Below are 22516 nucleotides of genomic sequence, written 5' to 3'. Positions count from 1 at the left end.
TTCAAATGTTCCTGAACAGCATTAGATGGAAGCAGATACAGTCAGAGGTCATCTCATCCATTACGATTCAGTACATTTCATGGTGCAAGGTGTTGGCTGTATGTTTTTATTTATCAAATCTTTGAAAATCTGAACTGACACGTGCTGGAACACTATTTCTCACTGGAAGTGGAAGTAGAACATAATGCAAAAGAGCAATAAGTACATCAGGGCCATCTTGCATTTGACATCACTTTTTTGAGTGGAAAGATAAGGAGATAATAGAGATACAAGCCAGAAATTAGCACTGGGTAGAAAAGGTTTAATTTCTTGTTGCATACAAGTGGAACTAATGTCAGAGTGCAACATGATGCCTACATGTTGTTGTTGTTTTTAAAATGAGCCATGAGATATGACTTCATTTATTCATTTACAAGTTTATACTTGACACTAAGAATTGTATTTATTTAGGTTAAAGGGCGGAAGGAGTCTTTATTTACAGTATGTTGAGGCAATGATAGTGCTGCCTTCAGGAGCTCACTGTAAAACACTATGTTATTGTATACTATGGTTAAAGATTGAAATAAAGATTTGTTTTTGCAGTATGCTATTAAAATTATGTGATGTAGCCTATTTGAGTTTTTGCAGTGTTATGAAAAGGGGAAATAGGCACGAAGTGGATATTTAAAACAAATACATTTAGCTACTTTTTAAATGCTCATTTTTATTCTTTAAAGTAAGTACGCATATTTTCAGATATTTGAACACACACCAGCAGTATACTACCCTAACCCTGAGTCCTTCATCCTAAGCATTGTACAATGGTAGTAATAGGGCCAGATTAATAAAAAAAAAACAATAACAAATTGTGTTCATTTTCAGATTTTGGTTGAAAATTTGACATTACACTTGAAAAACTATTTTGAGGGGGAAAAGGCGAAATGTGGAGATTGCACATTGTGTTTATGGTTAAAAATAAACAATTTACTTGTAACATAAATCAATTCTGAAGTACGATTTTACTAGTTCATCTACGCAAGGCACTTTGTAGAGGGCTTTAATCTCTACATTTCGACTTTATTCTCAAAATACTAATTCCTAGTTTTTACAAAAATAGTGTATATATATATGTGTGTGTGTGTGTGTGTGTGTGTGTGTGTGTGTGTGTGTGTGTGTGTGTGTGTGTGTGTATGTTTATACGTATGTATTTTCTTTTTTTATTTGGCCATAACATTCCTTTCATGGGACTGAACGTTCCGACAGCATTTGAAATTACCAGAGGGGAGGGCGTCTTTGGAATCGCACTACGCGTGCGCGTTCAATCCACTTTGCTGTAGAGGGAGACATGGCGACGTCCCTGATTTGCGGCCGTTTGACGGCTAGCCTGAGAACTTCAGGGGCTAGAAACACTATTAGCTCCGCTTGTAAGGTAAGTGTGTATCCACAACGGAAGACAACGTTTGGGCTTTCGTGGAATGTGTCTGTTATGGCACCACACCTTCCCCGAGGGTTAAAAGTTCTACGAATCTGACAGGGTCAAATTTGACATTAGCACAACTCGATTGAGTTTCCGTTATTTTGGCTAACACGCTAACTAGCACATAGTTAGCACGGCCGGCTGTCAAATCTGCAGATTAAGCAGTAAACGGCCAAAGAATCACTGTGCCCTTAGTCTTTTCTGTAGCCGTACACTTCGTGTGGCTGTGAACGGCATTCTTGGTGGAGGATATGCTCAGTGAAGCTCAGTGACCTCCACCGGCAGCTGCTACAGCTTCCATCCCAGCGATTCCTCCCCCATGACATCTGTCCCGCTGGGTCTTCTTGGGAAGTTATCTGGCCAAATCCGCTCAGGCTCGGAAGCATAAACAGCTTTCACTGCAGAGATACGCTGTAAATATACAACGGGGGGGAACAGCAAGATAAAATGACGGAAGAGATCTAACCGGGAAGAGCGCGCAATTGAACCGGGAGTCCATTACACCAGGGCCCCCATAAGATAGAGCCTGACCAGCAAAACTCTGAATACTCTACACTGAGCAGAATTACGTTATTTATGTCGTATTGGTGGGAGGCTTTGGGTCTCGACATTCCAGCCTAAACATTGCTGCAGACACCTGACACCACAGGACAAACTCAGTGGTCTCATGGCTGTGCTCTGGCAGTCCGGAGCTGTTTTGGAAGCATGAAGAGGACCTACACAATACAAAACAGCTGGTTTTAGTGTTTTGTCTTATCGGTGGTAAACGTATCAGCATTCTTAACAGAAGTCTTTGTGACATCTTAGGTGAAAGTTTGAAATGCTTGTAAAACTTATTTTGACACATTCTGTTCAGATAACATCAGCAAAGCTTTACATTTGTTTTACTAAAAAGGTATCTGCAGGTTGTTGAAGCTCTCTAAAAGCACTGAATTCAGTTCTTTTGTCCAAAACTCGGAATACGCCATTTAGTGACACAATATTAGCATTTTTTCAGCTAAAAAATTTATAGGATACTGGTTTGAAAGATGGTTGAAAGGTGTAATATAGATCAACGAAAAAGAACGGTGATCTTTAAATTGTTTCATTCTTTTTAGGCTACCTGTCAGGACTCCGTTTGCCTACATTTGTATTCATCAATAGGAATTTTTGAGTTATCCATCTGGAAATGTGATATAATGTATATTTTAATTGCAGTATTGTTCTGGGTTTTCATTTTGGATGGTGTAACAGTGAAATAATACATGTGTTACACTTTATGTGGTTGCAAGAGGGACTTTAAAAGTCTTACTTGAGTAGCCAACAAAAAGTCTTCAGTTGCTCCCTTTTTTTCTGTTCATTATAATCTTGATAGTGTGTGCACACCTATTAGAGTTAATAATGTCTGTTTACACACACTTTTGCTTGTGATATAATTTTATATAGTGTGTAAAGGTAACAGAACAAAATAATGTTTGACTAATTGTCTGGTATCTGAAACCTCAAAAACCACAACAGGTTTAGTTCTTCTTGTTCTGTTTTAGCTAAACACTTACTTCAGTCACAGGTACGCCATACTGGTACCGGGGGGAGGGGGGGCCTTTTGGCCTTCAGAACTGCTTTAATTGTCTGTGGCACAGATTTAACAAGTGGCTGGAAACATTCCTTAGAGATTTTAGTCCATATTGACATGGAGCATCACACAGATGCAGATTTGTCAGCTGAACATTCATGGTGTGAGTCTCTTGTTCCATCACATCCTAACGGTACTCTGTTGGAATGAGATCTGGTGACCGTGGAGGCCATTTGAGTACAGTGAGAGCTTTTAAATGGTGATCAGTTTGTACTTAAGGCCCCAGAATGTTCCAAGAAAATATTCCCAACACTATTATACCACCTCATTAGCCTCAGCTATTGAAACAAGGCAGGATGGAGCCTGTTACGGTTAGCTTTGATGCTATCATCTGAATATCACAGCAAAAATCCAGAATCATCATTCTGTTGACTGCTTTCGGTGAGCTTCACTTCCTGTTCTTATCTGACAGGAGTGGCACCTGGTGTGAGTTTCTGCTGCTTTAGTCTGAGTGGTTATTGGAGCTACTGTTGCCTTCTTGTTAGCTCAAAGCAGCTGACCATTCTCCTATCACCTCTGACATCAACAAGGCATTTTTACCCAGAGAACCACCACTCACTGGATGTTTTCTTTTTTCAGTAAACCCTAGAGTGCAGATCAGCAGTTTCTGGTACTCAGACAAAGCCTGTCTGGCAGCAGCAACCACTCCACCGTCACAGTTACTTAAATCGCTTTGTGTCTCTGGTGTGATACTGAGTTTGAACTTTAACAGGTTGTCTTGACCATGCCTATTTGCCTAAATGCTGATTAGATATTTGTGTTAATAAGTAAATATGTGAAGCAGGTGTGCCTAATAAAGCAGCCAGTTGTCTTCTTTTTTTTTTTTTTTTTGACCAAAAATGAAATGTTGGATTTTTCTTTTGGTCCACTGATTTAGTTGAGGAAATAAACGTGATTGTCTAATGCCCAGCTGATATGCTTTGAGTAACACTTTGTTTCACATCCTTGCTGAAGTTTCCAGTGTTGCTTTTGTGGTCCTACGGACTGTGAACGATTCTCTCTTCCTCCAAGGATGGTTATGTTTTGTGTTGTAGGAATTTTATCTCGTGGGTTTAGTGTCTGCGATTTTCACATGTTGCTCTAGCAATATTGAGCAAAAGACAACACAATGATGTGTCTGCTTGTTTTGAGTTAAAAGAGATTGTTTATTTGTAGGTTAGATTGACATTTGAAGATGGTAGATGTACTGGTTTTAAGTTCATTGCTTCCTGCGCTTGTTCTTTCTGTCCCTTCAGGTTCTTGGTGGTTCTTCAGGTCTGTTTGGCGGCCATGTGTCCCAGCCCCAGCCCCCTCACGTGCAGCAGCAGCAGAGGAACCTCTCACTACATGAGTACATGAGCATCGGCCTGCTGAAAGAGGCCGGCATCTCTGTGCCGGCCGGCATGGTGGCTAACTCCTCAGAGGAGGCGTACGCTGTGGCCAAGCAGATTGGTAAGGCTGAACAAGTCGTTAACAAGCAAGTTCACTTTCACTGTCCTTTACTAAAGGACAAAAAAAACAAAAACTGTAGTTCTGTTATTAGAACAGTTTAAGTGATTTTTAAAGACAATGTCCAACCTCAGTCAAGATGCACAGCTTCACACTTTAATGGATAAAGAGGCACTGACATTTGAAGATGTTGTATATGCATTTAATTACAGAAGCCTTGAGAAGCCCAGCAGGCTAAACTTCAAATGCTTTGATTGTGAACTGACTGTGGCAATATTAACGTTTTAAATAAATCATAATACAACCTTGTCTGTAAGAAGCCAAATTACATTAGTACTGTTTCTATTCCAAACAATCTCATATTGTATAAGCCATCACTTTCACAAACTTGACTTAAGTACAGAAGTCTTACATTTAGAGTTGCTGTAGTTAAACTCTGTTCTGTCAAACTTCAGTCTGGAGACCTTTGAATTTAGCTACCATGTTAAATGCAGTGGGCTTTAGTAGTGTTATGAATGTTTTATCTGTTAATGGTCCACCACCAAGCCACTGTTGTGGATTTACTAGTGGTGATTTTCTTTGGTTGGTCTTATATGAGCAAGAAGCTATTGCAACAACGGTAATTAGATTACCGTTACTTTCCCGTAGGAACGCTGCGTTACTGCGTTACTAAAACCGTGATTTTTTTTTTTTTTTTTTTTGCGAGAATGTCTCATGACAGTGACGTAAGCGAGTGCGCCGTTTGTAACAACAGCTGTCTGCAGATCAACAGTGGATCACATATCGATTGTGGGAGAGAGTATGAGCGTGCAGCGTTTAAAGCGTGGAAGTACTGACCTTACTTTGAGTTTGATTCCATAAAAAGTGACAAAAACATTAGCGTCCGTTGTGCGTGAGAAGAAAACTTCTTTTTACAGCGAAAAAAACCCCTAAACAAGCACCAAGTGCGCTACGACGTAATGGGAAATTCACAGAGGAAACTCGCGGATTCTTCCACTGCACCAGGGTAAACCTCCGCCTACGCCACTCCTGCTTTACAGGTGAAAATAGAGCAAAAGGACCGCTAAGTCTTTGACTTCATTTATTTTCTGCTGTGTTTTACTTGCATCTATTTGAAAGAGTGAGTGTAAACACAAAAAATATTTTATTTTATGTGCTGGAATGTGTAGAAAATAGCTTTAAATGTTAAACTAATTTATTCAAGTCAGAGAATGTTGCATATAATTAAATTTTTGCTTGATGCATAAAGTTAAAAGATTAAAACTGATAAAACAAAAAAAAGAGACTTTTCCATTTGATTACATTTTGTATGATGGATTATGCAGAAAAAGTAGAATTGGGCTGAAAGATCTATCACTTTATGACCTATTCAGGTTGTAAATCGTGTTTTTAAAAAAATAACTAAGTAACTAAGTAACTAGTAATTAATTACTTTTGAAAATAAGTAATCAGTAAAGTAATGGGATTACTTTTTGGGGAAGTAATCAGTAATTAGTTACTGATTACTTTTTTCAAGTAACTTGACCAACACTGTTTAGAGCTATGTTTGAAATGAAAAACTTTAAAGATGCAGGTGTTAAACATTTTGACCCCATTGCTCTGCATTAGACTTGAAAGCATTTAAAGAGATGGAATGAAAGTTTTGACTCTAACCACGCTATTACTCTCTGACAAACCCAGTGGCGTGACTATCCATTTATGCTGCTAACTCTTTCATCACCCCTCTGGACCTGAATGCCACTTGGAAGCTTTTCTAACATTGTGTGTGTGTGTGTATGCGTGCGTGCGCGCGTGCATGTGTGTGTGCGCGTGAGTGAGTGTAAGAGTGAGACAGACAGAGAAAGACTCTCGCACACCCAGTCTATACATAGCCATCTCCTGCTTCAGTGGTATCAGTTGACACTCAGCGTGCACAATTCTTGGATAGAAAGAAGATGCACCTGTTGGAATCAATACACACCCTGTTTCTTGTTCATTGTAAGTAACATGAAAGGAGCTGCATGCCATGTTTTTTTTTCTCCTCATATGTTACTCCTACTTTGCCTGTGTGTGAAGTTATATTCCTCTATCAGTAAGGAGACATGTGATATGATAAGACTTGTTTAGCTAAGCTGGTCCTCTACTGCTTTTTTTTGGGGGGGGGGGCATATATAGTATGTTGCAAAAGTTTTTAGCCACCCCTAATTTCTTTATTTTGCTAGGAAAATGGGAAGCGTTTGCAGTTATTTATTGACACATGTTCAATCATACATGGAAATACAGTATATAAGCCAAAAAGAAGAAGCTTGAAAGTCAAAATTTGGTATAAAGACCTTTATTCTTCAGCACAGCTTGAACTCTCTTAGGAAGATTGCTTGTCATGTGTTTCAGTAGTCTTCAGGAATTGTTCTCCAGGTTTGTCGAAGGACATTCAAAACTCTTCTTTGCATGTTTTCTGACATTTTTTTCCTGTTCTCTGACAAGATGATCCCACACTGATTCAGTAATTTTAAGGTCTGTGCTCTTGGGAGGCCACTGTCTGTTTGTCCATACAGGCATGCTTTCACTGGATTGGCAGTGTGTTTGTGGTCATTGTCATGCTGATAATGAAGCTATTGATAGTCAGATGTTTTCCAGATGTTAATTTGCAGTGGATCAAAATCTGATGGTACTTTTTCATGATTCCACCAATTTGACAAGATCTCCTGCATCCCTGGATGAAATTCAGCTCCAAAACATGACGAACGAAGCCTCCACTATGTTCTATAGATGGCTGTAGACATTCACTGTTGTATTTTTCCCCTGTATATATTAATGATGATTTGAACCAAATATGTGAAATCTGGACTGATCTCTCCATAAGACCTGCTGCCGCTGATTTTCAGTACAGCTTTTGTCTGATTTTGCTGTATATGTTCTTTAAGAATGACTGCTTGACAGCTACCCCTTTGACTGAGACCATTTCTGAGGAGGCTGGCACGCCCACATTTGTGAATGTACTAACTCAAGAATAAGACGATGTAAAATTTTTATACGATAGGTGTATCTGCTAGGAGGCTGAGTGGTTCCACTGGCTGCTGCCACGTCTTCTTTTGTCCTCCACTTTTCTAATTTCATCAAAATCTTTAAGAAATTTTACAGACTGCTCTAAAGAGCTTGTTTGAGACAGAGGATGAACTGTGATAGGGTGTGGCCAAGGCCAAGTATAAGATAAAAGGAAATGATTAAACTGAGCTACGCCCCCCCCCCCCCCCCCCCCAGTCCCAGAATGAAACTGTGTATTGATGAAAATGAACAAAAGTACTAATTAATGGAATAAAACTGAAACATGCTGTGTGCTACAGCATGCCATGCTGTTCTTAAAGAAGTTAAAGCTAAATGTGTATATAATTTACTATTATCATGAAACATTAGCACAGTTAGTGATAAGTTGCCACCTAGAGTTGAAGAAAACTGGTTCAAAAGCCAAACTTGTGAACAAACCTTCAAATAAAACTCAACTATGACCCAGAGCTTTGTGTCACTGCATATTTTTGAAACGGTCAAGGGTGCGTTAGTTGCCAACTGGAGTCCTTCCCTCTCACTTTTAAACTCAGCCATTATTGCAAAAGCCTCATGGTGTCTTGTAAGCCTCTGGCCATATTGTTTATGCGTGACAGGAGAATAAGATCAAATTAGTCCATCTAAACGTTGTGTCACTACAGAAAACATACAAATGGAGGTCTGTTTCTGTTAATATCAAAATTGAAGTAGAGCAGTGATTGGTACATCTATGTATAAAGCAGCAAACACACATTTGTAATATGTGAGTGTAAATATTAACAGAAAACCAGGATATTTTTTTACTTGATATTAACAATGTACAAACTTCATTTCTGGCCGGTCTATCATGTAACTGATTAGTTACTATGACATTTAGTGCATTTAATATCACTGTGTGTGTGTGTTAGGTTCGAAGGACCTTGTGGTGAAAGCTCAGGTTCTGGCTGGCGGCAGAGGAAAAGGGACGTTTGAAGGTGGACTAAAGGGAGGAGTGAGGATCGTCTACTCGTAAGTAACCCACCCTTTATAATTAAACAAAATAAGTCGTTACTGGCAACAAATCGGCTAAATTACGATTGTCTATATGTAAACACATCTTAGATAAAATCCTGTCCTCACTTACGCGTGTACCAAAGAGTATGTTTTGCTGCTTCACAGTAAAACCCATGTTTAAGATTATTAACATGAAACAGGATCAGCAGGAAATGTTTGTGTTGGCCATGGGAGTGGAAAGATTGTAGGAGAGATAACGGTAAATAACGATCACCCTAGCTCCTCATCATGTTGTGGCACAGAAAGGAGGAGAGGAGAACACATACATGAAGAGGGAGGTGGAAGACACCAGGGAGTTCAGCTCCTTCTGTATGAAGAAACAGTGCTGTGTTTAGAGACCTTAATGATGTTTGACCATGTTTACATGCTAATCAATTTAACCTACCCTACCTTGAGTAGTGAATATGCAGTCATTTGAAGAATGTTTTCCCACGACTCTATGCACTTCTGTGAAAAACAGCCTGCGATTCGATAGCTTATAAAAAGATCTTTAGCAACAATAACGTAAAAAACTTGAAGTCATCACAACTGTGCTATCATGAACTTTGACATGCTAGCTACGGTCTGTAGGGTCTGACATGTAGCTCCTGTGTTTTTTGTAGTTTCTTAGCATTGCTAAGTCTGCACTTGCTGAGGATTTTCTGGGCTGTTTCCACTGCTGGAAAATTGTGAGGGGTCTTTCTCATGCCTACAGATTGTAGAGCTGATTGAATATCTGAGCTGCTGTAGTCATCAAAGTGCTTCATTAATTTTTATTTAGCACAGCTGACTGCTGTGTAATTGGAAAATGCTGCCTACTTGGCAAAGTGTCTCCAGTATGGCAGCAACAAACTGCAGTAATACTGAAAAAATGGATGAAAATGAACTCCAGACTTCATCTGAAGAACAAAATAATTAATTGGACTATTCATTTCCTCTTAATGAGTTTGACAAGCCTGTTCTATTGTCTGTTTTCAGAAGTTACTGCACAGACTTTGCATACTGTTGTTTAGAGGACAAAGGCTGTAAAGAGTGGAAATTAACTTTTTCTGCACCGTACAATACACGGAGCAGATTACACTTACAACCTTGGTAACTGTGTCAATCCTCATTCTCCTGCTTACTGACTAGCTCAGGAAAGTAGTGCTGACAGATATGATTTAAATGTTAATAAACTCAAGTATCTGTTTAATAATTTTAGTTTGTATTGTCCTTACAGGTTTTTATCTATTTGTTTCATAAGTTTTCTAATTAACTTGTTATGCATTAAAAAGTTTTCAATTTCCTGTCTTCTCCTCATCTCCAGGCCAGAGGAAGCCCGAGACATTTCATCTCAGATGATTGGTCGAAAGCTGTACACCAAGCAGACCGGGGAGGCGGGTCGTATCTGCAACCAGGTGTTCATCTGCGAGCGCAGGTACCCACGCAGAGAATACTACTTTGCCATCACCATGGAGAGGTCCTTTCAGGTGAGGGAACACAGGCGCACCCACAAGAAGCCAAATGATGTGTTTGCTCAGCTGAGAACGATGCTTTCACGGGAAATGAATTTCCTTAAAAAAAAAAACAACAAAGGTGGAAAAGTTCAAAAGGAGTGCTCTTAATGCCCATTTCTTTGTGTTTTGTAAATCATGCATTAACCTTTCAAACAAACCTTTAGAGGAGATGATAAATTTTTTATGTTGAATGGTGTTCAGGCTTTGCTCCTCCCCTAAATGGTCCCAAAAAATCACAGATTTAGTGTTACTAATAACCCATCAGTCTCTGTGTAGAGCCCTGAGCCCTGGCTGAACGACTTGACACGAGCTGTCAGGCGCGACTGCCATCGAACTGAGCGCAAGTGGAAAAAGGACAAACTACAAGTGTCATTCCAGATGCTGAAGGACTGTTGGCGTCAATATCAAAGAACTGTAAAAGATGCCAAAAGAAAACACTTATCTGACATTATTTTGTCAAACTGCCACAACCCGCGTATTTTATTTAAAACTATTAACTCTGTTCTTAATGCACCGTATACTGACTGTATTGAGCCCTCATCAGAAGCCTGTCAAAATTTTTTACACTTTTTTATTGAGAAGGTCTCCTCCACAAGGGATCAGATCTCTCCTTGTGGTCATGACCTCTCACTCTCTGTTTCCTGCTCTGCTGTCTTTGACAGGTTTGAGCCTGTGACTCTGTCCTTTTTAAAGGAGACTGTTGGTCATCTTAAGCCTGCAGGGTCTCCAAATGATGCTGTCCCTCCTCGACTTTTAAAAGAGGTGTTACCTACAGTTGGTCCTTTGGTTCTTGAGCTGGTAAACCATAGTCTGATGTCAGGTATTGTCCCTAAAGATTTTAAACATGCAGTAGTCAAACCCCTGATTAAAAAACCTGCTCTTGATCCTACGGTTCTTGCAAATTACAGGCCTATCTCCAAACTACCTTTTCTTTCCAAAATTCTTGAAAAGGTAGTTTACAGCCAAATAATGGCCTTCCTGGAAAAGCAAAATGTTTTAGAGGTTTTCCAATCTGGTTTTAAACCCTTTCATAGCACTGAATCAGCCCTTTTAAAAGTTTTTAATGACATATTTTTAGCGACTGATGCTGGGGACTGTGTTGTTCTTGTGCTTTTAGATTTGACAGCTGCGTTTGATACCGTGGATCATGCCATTTTATTCTCTCGTTTGGAGCACTGGGTGGGCATTAGGGGCACAGCACTGGAGTGGTTCAGGTCCTACTTGACGGGGCGAACTTTTTGTGTCAGCCTTGGTGACTATGTGTCGTCCTCCGCTCCCCTCTTGTGTGGTGTCCCACAGGGCTCAGTTCTAGGCCCCCTCCTCTTCTCTTTATATCTGCTTCCTCTTGGTTCTGTACTGAGAAAGCACGGCATTCCTTTCCACTTTTATGCTGATGACTGTCAGATCTATGTCCCTCTAAAGAAAAAAGGCAGATACCTTACACAGCCATTACTTCAGTGTCTCGATGACATTAAGACTTGGATGTCTGTTAACTTTTTAAAATTCAATGATAAAAAGACAGAGGTGATGGTTTTTGGTAGCTCCACTGAGACCCCCAATGTGTATGTAGATTCCCTGGCACAGTATGTTAAGCCAACTGTCACAAACCTGGGGGTCAAAGTGGACTGTGATCTGAAGTTTGATAATCAAATTAAGGCCGTGGTAAAATCTAGCTTCTTTCACCTCAGGCAGCTGGCAAAAATAAAGCCAATTCTTTCACGGCAGCACTTTGAGACAGTGATCCACGCCTTTGTTAGCACTCGGCTGGATTACTGTAATGCACTTTATATTGGGCTCAGTGCATTATATATTAGTCATCTACAGAGGGTGCAAAATGCCGCAGCTCGTCTTTTAACAGGCACTCGAAAGTTTGAGCACATTTCCCCTGTTTTAGCTTCACTTCACTGGCTGCCCATTTCTTTTAGGATTCATTTTAAAATTCTTTTATTTACTTTTAAAGCTCTCCATGGCCTAGCTCCATCTTATCTCTCTGAGCTGCTACAGCCTTATACACCCACCCGCTCTCTCAGGTCAGCTGATCAGCTGCTCCTGAAGATACCCAGGACTGGGCGTAAACTTAGAGGAGATCGTGCTTTTTCTGTAGCAGCTCCAAAACTGTGGAACGAGCTTCCTTTAGGGATTAGACAGGCCAGTTCTTTATCTGTTTTTAAGTCACTCTTGAAAACCCACCTCTTTACCCTGGCCTTTGACACCACGTGAGATGTTGGTTTTTTATTTTAGTTGTTTTTAGGTGATTCGATGCTGTTTTATCTTGTTTTTGTTTTAACATAGGGCTGTTTTTAATTTTATGTTTTATGTGTTTTATTTATTTATTTTGCTGTTTTTTGTTATTCTATTGTTTTAACTTATTTTCTGTACAGCACTTTGTTCCTGTGCTGGGTATTTTAAAGTGCTTTATAAATAAAATTGGATTGGATTTGTTAGAGGTGATTAGTATTAGTCTAAGTGTTAGGGAAGGTACACTTACACTACAGTAATCTCATGATGTTTTTGCGTGGCATTGAATGAGCTCTAGATCATTTTAGTTGAGCTGTTGACAGTCTGCAAGCCTAGTGTGAAAAGCTCAAGCTGCTGCTGTTTGTTTACTTAAACACATTAAACACATTACTCATTCATTTAAATTAAGATCTGTATCATAAGAAAAGTCAGCTCTGAAAAAATTAGAGGCAATTTATAAACTACAAAAATTAGATGTGAAATTAAAGATTTAGATGAGATTAACTGTTGTTTTTGTAATGTAACTGTACATCGCACCTCCCCTCCACATCTTTTCATTCAGATGACTAAATTAAGCAAAGCACACACAGATTCATCTGTCAGTGCTTAAATGCATCTTGACTCATCTTCATTGAACTCATAAAAAAACAAAGTTGTGATTCAGTTAACAGATTTTGTCCACTAGATGGCAGCACAATACTGAAGATAAAGTCAGTGTTTTTACATGTGTTAAGAATTTTAACACTTTCACTGGATCTTTTTCAGGGTTCAGTGAGTCTGTATGCTTGACTGGATGTTCAGGTTTTTATTCATAATTAGGCAAAGCTGCTAACATTTGAGTCGATTGTGTCTATAACTTGATTATAGATCATGAACTATGCGGTGAGCAAGAATTTTATATGTTTAAAACGTTTTCACACTGTTGTATATAGTATATAAAATTCTTATTGTAATGTATTCCACATGTTCTTACTGTATGGAGAAAGGGATAAAGATGCTGCTCACCACAGAAATTCCTTCTTAGTATTTTGCCGTCATCACAGCAGAAATAAGGAGGTCTCAGCTCAGGAGTCTTTGGAACAAAACCTTGTATTAAACAGGGTTTGTGATCTGAGGAGCCTCCTTAGGATGTGCAGTCATGAAGACTTGTGTGGATAACCTTTTTATTTTTTTCTCTCTATGCAGCTGTGTTTATGAAGCTGCTGCAAGCAATCAGCGCGCTCAGTGATTAGCCTATTGACAATCAGATGAATGTGAAATTAATAAGTATTTTCATATTTTATAAACTATTTAGTGTTGCTTTTCTAACAACAATGAAAATTACTTACTCCGGTCTGAGAGTTTCTTCTTTTTCCTGTTTTACACGACTTTAAATAGAAAATCTGAGGGTTTGAGAAAATAATCTGAAGATAAATGACATGATTATAAAATTGTTTATTGTTGTCTTTTGCATTTTATTATGAGGACGGTGATTTTACTGTGCAGGCACAGACTACTTTGTTGCTTTTGTTATGAGAGGTTTGAAGACATTGGAATTTTTTTTTTTTTTTTTCATGGCAATAGCATCTTTTAGTTTTTACACAGAAAAATAGGAAGTCTGAAGGATGTGGCTTCAGATTTGATTTAAATTACAGGAAGAGCAGCCAGGTCAGTAAAAAAACAGAAGGTAATTTTGATTGTAATTATTGGGAGAGGATAGTCAAAACCTCCTTGCATAAAATCACTCTTATTAAATCACCCATTTTCTTTGTAAAGGTGTCTATCCGGAGCTTAGGTTTCACAGATTTCGAAACAAAAATGTTGCAGTAACTCTAAGATTTTAAATCCCCATCCCTCCCACTTGTGTCCCACAGGGCCCTGTGCTGATTGGCAGCTCACAGGGTGGCGTGAACATCGAAGATGTTGCAGCGGAAAATCCAGATGCCATTGTGAAGGAACCCATCGACATCGTGGAGGGTATTAAGATGGAGCAGGCTGTCAAGGTGCGATCAATGGTAGATGTAATAAGTCACGAAACAGACTTGAGGTGCACCCACTTTGTAGTTTGGGCTGCAGGAAGACTTGGAGGAAGAGAAAGGGGAGTGTGTTTGTGTGCGTTCATGCTGCAGTGAGTGCCAAAATGTCTAAATCAGAAGGGGCTCTTTGCTGTTTAAAGAAGGTTAACTCTTATCTAAACAAGGTCATTGGTTGGAGAAATTGTTGCATTCTTCTTAGCGTGTTTTTGCACCTATTTTTGATATAATTAAGGTTTTTCGAATTTTTAGTTTGTTATCCGTTAATGACAAATTTCCGCCCATCATCCCAAATTTTCCTCTGAGCCTAAGTTATAATCATTTTCCAGGGCTTATAGAAAACAACTGATATTTTCTCATGTTTACAGTATGAAATTGGTGCCTGGTTTAGAATAATCATACTTTTTTTTATTTTTCAGTCTGATGTTTGCCTTTAAAATAATCTGTTAGAGGGAAAAAAAACCCTTATCCTGTTTTAGATGATGTGCCAAGCAAGATAAATAATGCTCCATGTTGTGCTTTATTTACAAAGATGACTCTACAAACATTCAGCTGGAGCTTTTTACAGAATCAGATTTTCACATGAGATGTACAAACAATAACGGCGATGAAGAAAGAAATGTTATCAGTTAATTTTAAAATAGTCTCAATAAGACACTGGCTCTAGTCCTTATGAAGGAGTAAGCTTGTTTTTTAAGGACAACAGGTTGTGTAGGTAGGGTTGGGTATTCCTGCGGTGCATCAGGATAATATCCCCAGTGTTTCACTTTTGTCAAATTACAGCCTTATTCCAAAATAGATTACATTCATTTTCTACCTCAGAATTCTATTCACAATACCCTATAATGACAAAGTGAAAAACATTTTCTTGCAATTCTTGCAAGTTTATTAATAATATAACATGTACAGAATTTTTCACAGTCTTTGCTGTGACACACAAAATTGAGCTCAGGTGCATTTCCCTCGGGATGAATAAAGTATTCTGATTCTGATTCTGACTATGTTTCCACTGATCGCCTGTCGGGTGTTTGTACAACATTACTAGAGTCCACCTGTGGTAAATTCTGTTGACTGGACGTTGTTTGGAAAAGCACACAGCTGTCTATATAAGGTCCGACAGCTAAAGGTGCATATCAGAGCACAAACCAAGGAATTGTCTGTAGACCTCTGAGACAGGATTGTATTGAGGTACAGATCTGAGGAAGGGTGCAGAAAACAGCATTGAAGGTCCCAGTGAGCACAGCGGCCTCCATCATCTGTAAGTGGAAGAAGCACCAGGACTCTTCCTAGAGCTGGCCGCCTGACTAATCTGAGCCATCAGGGTAGATGGGCCTTAGTCAGGGAGCTGACCAATAACCTGATGGTTTCTCTAACAAAGCTCCAGCATTTTTCTGTGAAGCGAGGAGAACCTTCCAGAAGGACAGTCATTTCTGAGGACTACACCAATCAGTGCTGCATGGTAGAGTGGCCAGACAGAAGCCACTCCTCAGTAAAAGCCACATGACAGCCCCCCTGGAGTTTGCCAAAAGTCACCTGAAAGATTCAGACCACGAGAAGCAAAATCGTCTGGTCTGAGGAAACAAAGATCAAACGCTCATCACTGCCCATCACCTGGCCAATACCATCCCTACAGTGACGCATGGTGGTGACAGCATCATGCTGGGATGTTTTTCAGCAGCAGGAACTGAGAGATTAGTCAAAGTCGAGGGAAAGATGAATGTAGCAATGTACAGACACATCCAGCGCTCAGCTCTGCGACAAGGTTCATCTTCCAACAGGACAATGACCCTAAGCCCACAGACAAGATAACAAAGGAGTGGCATCAGGAGCACTCTGTGAATATCCTCAAGTGGCCCAGCCAGAACCCAGAGTTGAACCCAATTCAACATCTTGGAGAGATCTGAAAAGGGCTGCCAACCAACGCTCTGCATAAAGTCTGATAGAGCCTGAGACGTTCTGCAAAGAAGCAGATCATATTAAAAAAAAAAAGCGCACACACACACACACACACACACACACACACACACACAAATGACTTGAGGCTGTAATTGTGTCATTATGTTTGTTTCATCATCACTATTGCTGTCATTATGGGCCAATGTGGAAGAAGTGAAGCGCTGCAAATACTTTCTGATGCACTGTGGTCTACCTTTTGTCAACAAGATGATGCTGCAGTGTTTGTAATGTAGCTGCTGTACTTTACAGCTACTTGAGCAGCTACTTGTGAGAGAGTGAGAATGTTCCTGCTACATGTACCGAACAAGTAAAAAGCACTAGGGGGAAAATTCAGCACTCTTGAGCTGAGCGCTCAGGTGTGTTCACTCAATCACACTTGGATCATGAACTCCATTAACTGTAGTTTATTTCCAGATCACCTGAACAAACTCAAAACATTACAGCTTTCACAAAACTATCATGTTTAATAATCATTATCACGGCATCTGCACGTTGCAAAAGCTTCTTCTTGACCGATCTTAAAAAAAAATGCGCTTAACACAGAAACATGATCTTAATAATAATTTCAATTTAAAAAAAAAAAAAAAAACTACAAAGATGAAGTGATCGCCCTGTAGCCATGACACGTTATGTCTGCTTGTTTCCTGACATAAATCAACTTGGAATTCATAATTACAGAAGGCTTCATCAGGTTCTCCCTCTGTTTCTTCTTACATCAGCAGGAGTGCTTTCACAGTTGCAAGCTGTATCTGGACGGCTCTTGTTGGGTTTTCTCACGGAAGCTGCCATCAGTCTTTTACCACTGTAAATATGTACTGCTCAAAATAAAATGAAGGGAACACTTGATCATCGCAGTCTTACACCAAGTCGGTTAAACCTCTGGACATCAGTCTGTCCAGTTAGGATGCACAACAGGACAGACCCAGTGTCACCTGCTTTGGTATAAATGAAAGTAACAATGGCTTCTTCCCCTCAGAAACATTAAGCACTGATTCTAGACTTGAGTTCTCTAAAAGCAAAGTTAGAGGAATTGTAGTAATAAGAAAATCATTCAAACAGAACACAGTTCATGAAGAAATTATTCTAATCACCTTTAAAAGAAACATGAATTTCGTTATTTTTCGATCAGCTGACTTTCAGAAGCTAATGCTGGAGTTCTTTCTTGTTTTTGGTGGACTTGATTTATTTTGTTTACAGATGTACTCATTTCTCCACCCTGTCTCACTTCTGACTGTCTTTCTTTTCCTTTCCACTTTATTCCTGTTCCCCTGTTGCTGCACATCTCTTTGGCTCTGAATATTGAATATGTTGGTTGTCATAGTGAAAGCAGAGACTCAATATATTTGACAGAGAGAAGAGGTGTTGATTGCAGGGCTCTCAAACTAGATGGAGCGGCATTGATATTCCTTCGCTGCATTTATTTTTGTCCGCCAAGACCACATTTTTCAAACAACGTGATGTTCTTACAGACCCAGCAGGCTTTCCGTGCTTCTAATGAGACCTGTCGAAGCTACTGTTTCTGTTTGAAATTTCACTTTTGTCTTAATGTCGACAGGATTAAGCTCTGTGGGAGCAGTGAATGAGACAAAGTGCTACATATGTGACCAAGAAAACCAAAACAGTGAGCTGAAAGATGTTAAAGATATCAGGACAGTTAGAGGAGATGCTTAAATCAAGCTATAATTCTTATGCCATTGTTGATAATGATCAGAACTCCCTTTCTCTCAGTGTACAGAAGTTTTACTACACATTTAATTCCCGACAAATCTTAATGTAAGTAAACCACACAAGCTCAGTGTTTCTACGTGATAAAGAAACGCTGCAGTGGTAAGTAAATCTGTCAGCAAGACTTTTTCGGCAATGACCTACCAGAACTTTTTCTGTAGCTGTACACTTTAATTTAAGCTGCTTCGTAGTTATAAAACAGAAGATATTTGATCATTCAAAAAAATATGAAAATACTGAAAGTTTATTTCTTTCTAATTACTTAATTACTTTGTAGCGAATGCTGTGAACCTAAAAGTATAAAATTCCTCCTTCACATTCTCCAAAGCCGGAGTACAGTCTTTTCTCAAGCCGATTTTGGCCCCTGGGCTTTATGTTTGACCCCCTGATCGCGGCTATAAACATGTATTCTTTGGGCATTTCTCTGCCATTTGTTTGAAAATAGCTCGCTGCTGATTTTTTATTTTTATTTTTTTTGACAAAGTACATCTGTCTGCAGGTTGCTCAGAAGATGGGCTTCCCTCCAGCGTTGATGAATGAGGCAGCTGAGACCATGGTCAAACTGTACAATCTGTTCATTAAGTATGACGCGTCAATGGTCGAGATCAATCCCATGGTGGAAGACTCCTCTGGCATTGGTAGGCGCACACACATGCACCTGTCTGTTTCTGTCCTTGTAGGGTGGTGCTGGGTCTTGTCTAGCCTTTTCCCCTAACCTAACCCAGCTGTTTGGAGTGATGTATAGCCTGATCATGTGGGCAAACAAATGTGTTTACAGTTGTTTTGAGCACATTTTAAGCTTTCAGTAGCAGGAAACTGTTAAAATCCATCAGAGATGCAACCTGAGTTAGAACAGACTAATCTTTCCCTTCTGAGTCATAACATCACTGTTCCACTCTCTATCACACACATTCTGTCTCATTGAATTTTTAATCATGTGGTCTGGAGAACAAAAAAGAAAACATCCTCTTTGAACACAGAGATGAAGTCAGAGTCACTGTTAGGTTAGGAAATACAGCTTGAAAAAGGAATATAATGGCATTATTTTATGGTATTTTAATAAATGTAAAAACTAGGGGTGCAACGATACACAAAATTCACGGTTCGGTTCGGTTCGATACTTTGGTGTCACGGTTCGATATTTTTTCGATACAAAAAAATGTTCATGCCTTTTTAATTTGTCATTTATTAAAATTATAAATATATATTTTAACTCAAAAGTACAGTTTTTAAATTTAACCCTAACCCTTGTGCGCGTTTTTTATTTTGACAGCGAATGCGCACCTGCGGACCACTTATGTGCAGCCCTGGTTATTTAGCTCGTCATATTGCAGCCACAGAAATTCTTTTGTCCATGAAACCATAAAGCTGCACTTTCTTTTTGCCTTATAGTCTGATTTGTCATAACTTCTCCGTTTTGTGGTAAGCTTTTCTTTGGCTGTCACTTCTTCACCCTGACCTGTCTTATTTGGCTCAGCAGAACTGAAATGCTTTTACACGCACTCACATAAGCTCAGCGATTCTCTGCGCGATCAACCTCTCACATGTTTAAGCTGCTGCGGGAGATTTCACTTGTCATGTTTGCATAGTAAGCTAACGATTAATAAGACGATGTCAGAGGAATTGGTGCACAAATTATCATCACTCACAGATCAGTGCTGTCGCTCTCTATACACAGTTCACACGATTGCAAAGTGAAAGCAAAAAAACAAGCGCAAATTCAAACGCGACTTCAATATGTCACATATTGACAGTGGCTCACCGATGCCAATGACATAATTACCCAGCTACATTTCTGAAAGAATGCAAAAGCATTGACATATATTTTTCCTACAATAGCCCGACGGGCAGGGCAGAGATAGATTTTGGTAGCCCGACTGAAAAAATCGCTAGCTCCGGGACGTCGGGCTAGCGATATTGCAAGCCCTGTATCTGATTGAGGAATCACTCATCTTTGGAAAAGAGAGTTTATTACAGAGAAATGGCTCTTTCCAAAATAAAAGCTATACTATCCGCTTCTTCTGGGCTATATTCTCAGCAGCATAAGGAGAATCATGTGCTAACAGCTGTCTAAATGACTCGGCTAAAGTTAGTAGCATGCTTGCTTTTTTTTGTCTGCTTCCACTTGTCTTTGCACTAGGATGATGTCGGCGTAAATGTGCAGTCATATTCGTTGTGTTCCCACTAGTGCTTTCAGGTTAATCTCGTTGAAATGACCTTAACGCCACAACACGGCAAATCTCCGTTAACGAGCTACCGCCGATCGCTCCGTGCATGGGGCTAGACGGCCAACACGTTAACGAGCTAACTGCGCTAACACACTAGTTCACACCAATGTAATTGAGCATTGCATGGCACATCCAACATACTGTTTTACTTTAGTCCATGACTCGCTTACCTTCAGGGTCATACGTCACATGAAAACCAAAATAATTCCAAACGCCAGATCTGAATGAGAGTGGGGGAGGTCCATGTTAAAAGGAGAGCTTAACTTCTGTCTCGCTAGCTTGCCCTGCGCTCTTCCTTCTGACTATGCTGTCTGTGTTGAGCGCTCAGTGGATCTGCGCTGGACAGTGCAGCCTAGGCGGAGTAGTCGAACGCAGATTCACTGAGCGCTCAACACAGACAGCATCGTCAGAAGGAAAATTGATAAAATAAATTACAAATGTTGTATTGTTCGATACATATGCGTACCGAACCAAAAGCACTGTATCGAACGGTTCAATATCGATACGAATATCGTTGCACCCCTAGTAAAAACCAGTTTGGTCTTACCGAACAGTTCAGCATGTATTCAAATGAAAAGCATGCAGGTGCCCAAATTTAGTTTTGGAATTTTTTTTTTTTTTAAGGATTTGTAAATCTGGTAATCTAAAAAAATGGCCATTCATTTCATTGATGGCATTTCGTAAAAATTAATTACATTATTTTTTTTATGTCTTAATCCAAAAATAATATTATTAAGGAAAACAGTGGTGAGAGGCTGCTGCAAAACCACATTTATTGCAATGAAGTAGCATATGATGATTACCTTGGACATGGTTGCTTTGAAGATGAGGATCAGACCTGTGACCGGTCACAGTTGGCTGTCACATTAAAGACCTTTGGTGATAAAACTGAATCAAGACACTGCTATCAGTTTGCAACTGAATGGGGTTGTTTTGTGATAGTATGCCATTTAACTGTGATAAATCCCTGGGAATCACAGACCTGTGGTCATCTCCATGCACAGAAATCACCTTTAATAAATAGTGATATAGTTGCTTCAGGACGACTGTTTAGTTGGGAAGTGACTTGGTGCTTGGTAACCTTAATATAACCAGAATACAAGCTGCCCGGTGACCAGTTGAGTCTCCTACTGCAAAGAGACTCATCAGCGAGTTCAGCTCATTGGCAGACTGACCAAATCTTTTGGCAAATGTTTGCAACCCTTCTTTAAAGTAAAATATTCAATGCAATCACTGGGCAACCACCATTTTTTGTTTATTTGTTTTTTTTGCACAGGTGGATTGATCATAAAAGCTCTGCTAGCTTTTGTTTTACCAGGAAATGCTTTCATGGTGATTATAGTAACAAGCGCTGTTGCTGTGAATGCTACACAGCAAAGAGAGGCTTTACTTCCACATTAAACTACAACTCTTCACTGCTGTTGTGTTATCAGTCATGTTGTTCAGAAAAATATGTACTTGGACTGAATTGTGTAATCATTTTTGTCGACATGAATGTGCCTAGGCTCTCTTTTTTTACTAAATATAAGTGAGAAGCAGCATCAGCTTCTTGCTGCATTTTTCACTCTTTCACTCTTTTCCAAATCTTCCGGAAGATTGGTTGGAGTTGCACTTTTTTTCAGCTGCACAGTCATGTTGCTCAAGAGGGTTGACCCTGACAGACATTAACCATACACGACTTGTCAGTTTAATTGTTAGTTGGGGAATTTACCACTTGACAAATATCAGGATTCTTTAATTTCCCGGGCCTAGTTGACATTAAAGAAAAATGGAGCCATGCTAGTCTTGCCCAGGTTTGCAGTCTTGCTGACTGAGATGTGGTTGGTATGCTTGTGCAGCTCTTGGCCTCTAAAGGTCATTTTCATTTTGCGGAACAGACTAATTTAGCTGGACTTATGGGTCTCTGGCAAGGAGGAATGCACTGGGGTTTGTCCATGAAAGCATCCTGGAGATGATGAGGAGATTGATTTCAGTCTGAGGTGTGCGTGTTGTTCTGTCAGTGAGTCAGAGTTAATGGCTTTGCCTGATGCACAGTGATGAGCTCCTCAGGCATGAATCACAGCTCTCAAACACAGTTGTGAGGAAAGGAGACCGCTGACCTTTGTGCCAAACACTATGCTGAGCGCCTGATGAGCAACATCGGAAATCTCTGTCCAGAAGAGCGCAGTCCTGGGAACAGCTAAGATACTGCGCAGGACCCTCAAGCTCCCAGGCCTCTGGTAGAGGACACGAGCTTGAAGGATAAACCGCCCGCAGGGGCGTGCTGGGTGTTTTTTTTTTTTTTGTTTGTTTTTTTTTATATATATATATAA

At 39.7% G+C, this 22516-nt stretch overlaps 1 protein-coding gene across 1 annotated transcript in view; it reads left to right on the top strand.

Annotated features, from left to right (window-relative positions):
• The first annotated feature begins 1274 nt into the window (after window positions 1-1274).
• The window catches only part of sucla2 (succinate-CoA ligase ADP-forming subunit beta), a 35768-nt gene continuing 14526 nt past the window's right edge, over window positions 1275-22516 (top strand). Inside the window, exons 1-6 of the mRNA XM_026144041.1 lie at window positions 1275-1408; window positions 4304-4499; window positions 8426-8525; window positions 9856-10018; window positions 14137-14265; window positions 18476-18614. Coding sequence (XP_025999826.1) covers window positions 1325-1408; window positions 4304-4499; window positions 8426-8525; window positions 9856-10018; window positions 14137-14265; window positions 18476-18614 — 811 coding nt within the window. The 5' untranslated portion in view covers window positions 1275-1324. The remainder of the gene's footprint in view (window positions 1409-4303; window positions 4500-8425; window positions 8526-9855; window positions 10019-14136; window positions 14266-18475; window positions 18615-22516) is intronic.

This window comes from Astatotilapia calliptera, chromosome 16, assembly GCF_900246225.1.
Source record: "Astatotilapia calliptera chromosome 16, fAstCal1.2, whole genome shotgun sequence".
Taxonomy (NCBI): domain Eukaryota; kingdom Metazoa; phylum Chordata; class Actinopteri; order Cichliformes; family Cichlidae; genus Astatotilapia; species Astatotilapia calliptera.
Note: the sequence above shows the minus strand (reverse complement) of the source record. Positions and strands in the feature narration are given on the sequence as shown.